General features: G+C 44.8%; 1 protein-coding gene across 1 annotated transcript; it reads left to right on the forward strand.

Moving 5' to 3' along the window:
- The first annotated feature begins 433 nt into the window (after positions 1–433).
- On the forward strand, positions 434–4101 carry LOC101304473 (chaperone protein ClpB1-like). Its single transcript, XM_004297804.1, has 3 exons — positions 434–1665; positions 2085–2379; positions 2464–4101. The coding sequence occupies exons 1-3, from the start codon at positions 434–436 to the stop codon at positions 4099–4101; spliced, it is 3165 nt and encodes a 1054-aa protein (XP_004297852.1).
- Positions 4102–4693: the final 592 nt, after the last annotated feature.

The following is a 4693-nucleotide window of genomic DNA, read 5'->3' on the forward strand; positions in this document are numbered from 1 at the left end:
GTGATGGAGGGATCTGATCTTTCCTTTTCGCGTTGAATTCTCATATTAGCTTTTTTGTGTGACACACAGTTGGTGAGAGAGAAAAGGCAGAAAAACGAAAGCAAAGAAGAAGCAGAGAAGAAGGAAGTAGATGTATAAGAAGCAGAGAGCTATAGCTTTCCTTCGATTTTTTGGTTTTGTTTTGTAAACAAAAAAAGAAGAAGCTATATTTGTAGATTGGTTTTATTCTTTCTTTTCCCCATCAGACCCTGAAAATGCAAATTTGTCTAATTTGAACAAGGCATCCACACCTGGACCTGTAACCATTTCCATTGGTGGGGTAACTCGTACTCCTGACTCAAATTCCTGATAAGCTTGAATTTGATTTCATATCTCAAAACCCAACTTATAACCGCAGCAGAAAGCTCAGACAGAGAATCTTTGATCAAAAGAAATGAGAGCAGGCCTGAGCACGATCCAGCAAACCTTAACGCCGGAGGCGGCGAGCGTCTTGAACCACTCGATCGCCGAAGCGGGTCGTCGCAACCACGGCCAAACGACGCCGCTTCATGTTGCGGCAACTCTTCTTTCCTCCCCCACCGGCTTCCTCCGCCAAGCATGCATCAAATCTCATCCCAATTCATCTCACCCTCTCCAGTGCAGAGCGCTCGAGCTCTGCTTCAGTGTCGCCCTGGAGCGGTTGCCCACGGCGCAGAACATGAGCCCCGGGATGGAGCCGCCCATCTCCAATGCCCTCATGGCCGCCTTAAAGCGGGCCCAGGCCCACCAGCGCAGAGGCTGCCCGGAGCAGCAGCAGCAGCCGCTCTTGGCCGTCAAAGTCGAACTCGAGCAGCTCATAATCTCGATTCTCGATGACCCCAGTGTTAGTCGGGTCATGCGGGAGGCCAGTTTCTCTAGTCCGGCAGTTAAAGCGACCATCGAACAGTCTCTTAACTCTTCATCAGCGGCGGCGGCAGCGACCTCTACCGTCGCCGCGAATTCGTCCCCAATTGGATTGGGGTTCCGGCCTGCGGGACCGCCCGCCGGTCGGAACATGTATTTAAATCCCCGGCTGCAGGGAGCAGCAGGGCAATCGGGGCAAAACCGAGCAGAGGAAGTTAAAAAAGTTGCTGATATTTTATCAAGGGGGAAGAAGAGGAATCCGGTATTGGTCGGCGATTCGGAGCCGGAGGCTGTGACGAAAGAGCTGTTCCGGCGGATTCAGAGCGCGGAATTGGGAGAAGAGCAGTTAAAGAATGTGGAGATCATTCATTTGGAGAAGGAATTTTCTTCGGAGAGGGGGCAGATATTGGGGAAGATGAAAGAGTTGATGTCTTTAGTTGAGACGCGGATGACCAGTTCGAATGGGAGAGGGATGATTCTTGATTTGGGGGATTTGAAATGGTTGGTGGGGCAGCCGGTTAGCTTGGGAACGGTTGGTCCCGGCCCCGGTGGCCAACAGGTGGTTTCGGAGGCGGGACGGGCGGCGGTGGCGGAAATGGGGAAGGTGTTGGGGAGGTTCGGTGAGGGCGGTGTTAATGGCGGTGGCCGGCTTTGGTTGATAGGGACGGCTACTTGTGAGACTTATTTGAGGTGCCAAGTCTATCACCCTTTAATGGAAACTGATTGGGATCTACAGGCAGTGCCGATTGCTGCCAGGACACCTTTTTCCGGATTGTTTCCCAGGTATGTTCGCTGTCCGTACTTGTCTGAATTGGATCATGGAAATTTTTCTTCTATTTATGTAATGATGTTCTGTTGATCTGACACCTTGAAGTATCTGTATTGATGAATGCTATAAATTGCTGTTTATGGCATCTTCAGTAATGCTCTATTAAATTCTTCTGTGCAAAGCTATTATGGAAGAAGGAGTTCCTTAATTTTGAATTCAAGAGTAACTGATAGTATCTCGACTTATACTTGTTAATTGGCAGGGTCTAGTTCTAACTTCCATATAAACTTGTTTCAGTAAATTTCTTGTTACTTAATGTAGTCTGCATAAATCATAATCAGTCCAAAGTAGGACTTTTGCAGGCCGCTTTCCCTCTTGCTGAAGTTTGTTTTTGTTTTTGTTAATTAATTTACCGACATCTTTTGAATTTTAGGATGGGGACAACGAACGGGATCCTTAGTAGCTCAGTTGAATCTTTGTCTCCATTGAAAGGCTTTCCGACTGCTCAACAGAGGCTTGTGGCTGAAAACTTGGATCCTGTTCGAAGAACAAGCTGTTGCCCGCAATGTACAGAAACTTGTGAGCAAGAAGTATCAAAATTGGTTGCAAAGGAGTATGAGAAATCATATTCTGAATCAAAATCGGAAGCAGCTCAACCAGCACTACCACAGTGGTTGCAGAATGCTAAAGCCCAGGACAATAATGTCAAAATGTCAGATCAGTTGCAGGTGACTTAAACTCAGTCAAATTGCTATAGATTCTTTTTTGTTTTGTTTTTGGTTCTAATAGGAAAACATTTTTTTTTTCTTCAGACCAAGAACCAAGATCAGACCCTGAATGAGAAGACTCAACAATTACGAAAGGAATGGAAAGATACATGCATGCGCCTTCATCCTAATTTTCATCAGCATAGTTTCAGCTCAGAAAGAATTGCTCCACAACCTCTCTCAATCACCAGCATGTACAATATGAACTTGCTTGGTCGCCAATCTTTCCAACCGAAATCGCAACCAAACAAAAGTTTTGGGGCTCTGCAATTGAACACAAATCTACAGACCAGCCAATCATCGGAACGTGCAGCAGTTTCGCATCCACGAAGCCCTGTAAGGACGGACCTTGTGCTTGGGCAAAAAGAAGTTACTGAAACCACCACTCCTGAGCAAATGCACAAGGAGCACGTCAAAGATTTCATGGGCTGCATGCCTTCTGAACCACTGAACAAGTTACTTGAAAGGCAAACAGATGATAAGCAATTGTGCCAATTAGATGCTGATTCATTCAAAAAGCTATACAAGGGTTTGATGGAGGTCTGGTGGCAGCAGGAAGCAGCAGCCGCTGTCGCTTCAACTATAACCAATTGTAAGTTGGGTAATGGAAAGAGGCGTGGTGCCGGATCAAGGGGAGACATGTGGTTGTTGTTTATGGGTCCGGACAGTGTTGGCAAGAAGAAGATGGCATCAGCTCTTTCAGAAATGGTATCTGGATCCACCCCGGTGATGATCTCTCTTAACAATAAACGTGGTAGTTGGGATTCAGACATGAGTTTCCGTGGAAAAACGGTGGTGGACCGAATAGCTGAGGCTGTGAGGAGGAACCCCTTTTCTGTAATCATGCTTGAGGACGTTAATGAAGCAGATATGATAGTTCGCGGGAGCATAAAACGAGCAATGGAGAGAGGTCGTCTTGCCGACTCTTATGGCCGTGAAATCAGTCTTGGAAATGTCATCTTTATTCTCACTGCAAATTGGTTGCCAGAAAATCTGAAACACTTATCAAAGGTCGATTCACTTGAAGAAAAGCTTGCTTGTATAGCTAGGAGTGGTTGGCAGTTAAAGCTATCCATTTGTGGAAGAAGTACAAAACGGCGAGCAACATGGTTACAGAGCAATGAAGACAGAGCCACAAAGCCTAGGAAAGATGCGAGTTCTGGACTAGGATTCGATCTAAATGAAGCTGCTGATGTTGGGGACGACAGAACAGATGGTTCACTTAATTCAAGTGATCTAACAGTTGATCATGAAGATGAGAACCGCCTCAATAACAGGTCATTGCTCACAAGTACACCTTCATCAGCACCAAGGGAATTGCTTGATTCTGTTGACCATGCCATTGTGTTCAAGCCAGTGGACTTCAACCCTATTCAGAAAAACATCACAAACTCAATTACAAGAAGATTTTCAATGATCATTGGCGACAGAGTTCCCTTGGAATTGCAAGATGATACTGTTGAAAAGATCCTTAGTGGGATATGGCTAGGCAAGACCGGATTAGATGAATGGATAGAGAAGATTCTAGTCCCAAGCCTCCAACAGCTGAAGTCCAGCCTAGGTGTGACACTCGACGAGTCAATGGTCGTTAGGCTCGAAGCTGATGGAGATTCGGGTTGCCGGAGACAAGGAGATTGGCTGCCGAGTAGCATCAATGTGGTGGCTGACGGATTAAGGCAATGATAATAGTGAGAGTGGAGGGTATAGTTCACAATGTATGTAAATATGATCAACGGCGATACATGTGGTATTGGGAGGGTAAAGAAAAGAACCTTACAAGAGGAAGAGGCGATTGGAACCTGCTCACCTCTTTCTTCCATTAGCTCTTCTTTTCTTTTTTTTTTTTTTTTTTTTTTTTTTTGAGATTTTAATTATTAATTTTTTTAATTTCTCAATGTTTTTAGCCCCAAAAGTTAATAGTATTTATAATCATGAATATTTTTATCAAATTACATGGACATTGATCAATAAGATGAGGCATTCCTCCCCTTTACTTGGTACTCAATTCAAGTCTCCTATTTTATCAATTTTGTGTGAAGTGGGATTGTTCACTTTTGAAATGAGGGAACCGACCATTCGGATAGTGATAGTGTCTGATTATATATATTTCATACAATGAATCACACTAGTAGCTACACAATCCTTTGGCTCCGAAAACATGGAAGAGTCGAATTTAACTTTGGCTCCCTGTTTTCCGGTTCTGATGAACATAACGGTTCGGTTTGGCGTATTATACTAGCAGTCCACATAGTATCCACGTTCCCTCTTGACAACC

This window comes from Fragaria vesca, linkage group LG4 (genome assembly GCF_000184155.1).
Source record: "Fragaria vesca subsp. vesca linkage group LG4, FraVesHawaii_1.0, whole genome shotgun sequence".
NCBI lineage: Eukaryota > Viridiplantae > Streptophyta > Magnoliopsida > Rosales > Rosaceae > Fragaria > Fragaria vesca.

Coding starts and splice junctions, on each gene's coding strand:
- LOC101304473 (XM_004297804.1), top strand. CDS start 434: ATGAGAGCAGGCCTGAGCACGATCCAGCAAACCTTAACGCCGGAGGCG. Junction 1,666..2,084: donor TTTTCCGGATTGTTTCCCAG/GTATGTTCGCTG, acceptor TTTGAATTTTAG/GATGGGGACAACGAACGGGA. Junction 2,380..2,463: donor AAATGTCAGATCAGTTGCAG/GTGACTTAAACT, acceptor TTTTTTCTTCAG/ACCAAGAACCAAGATCAGAC.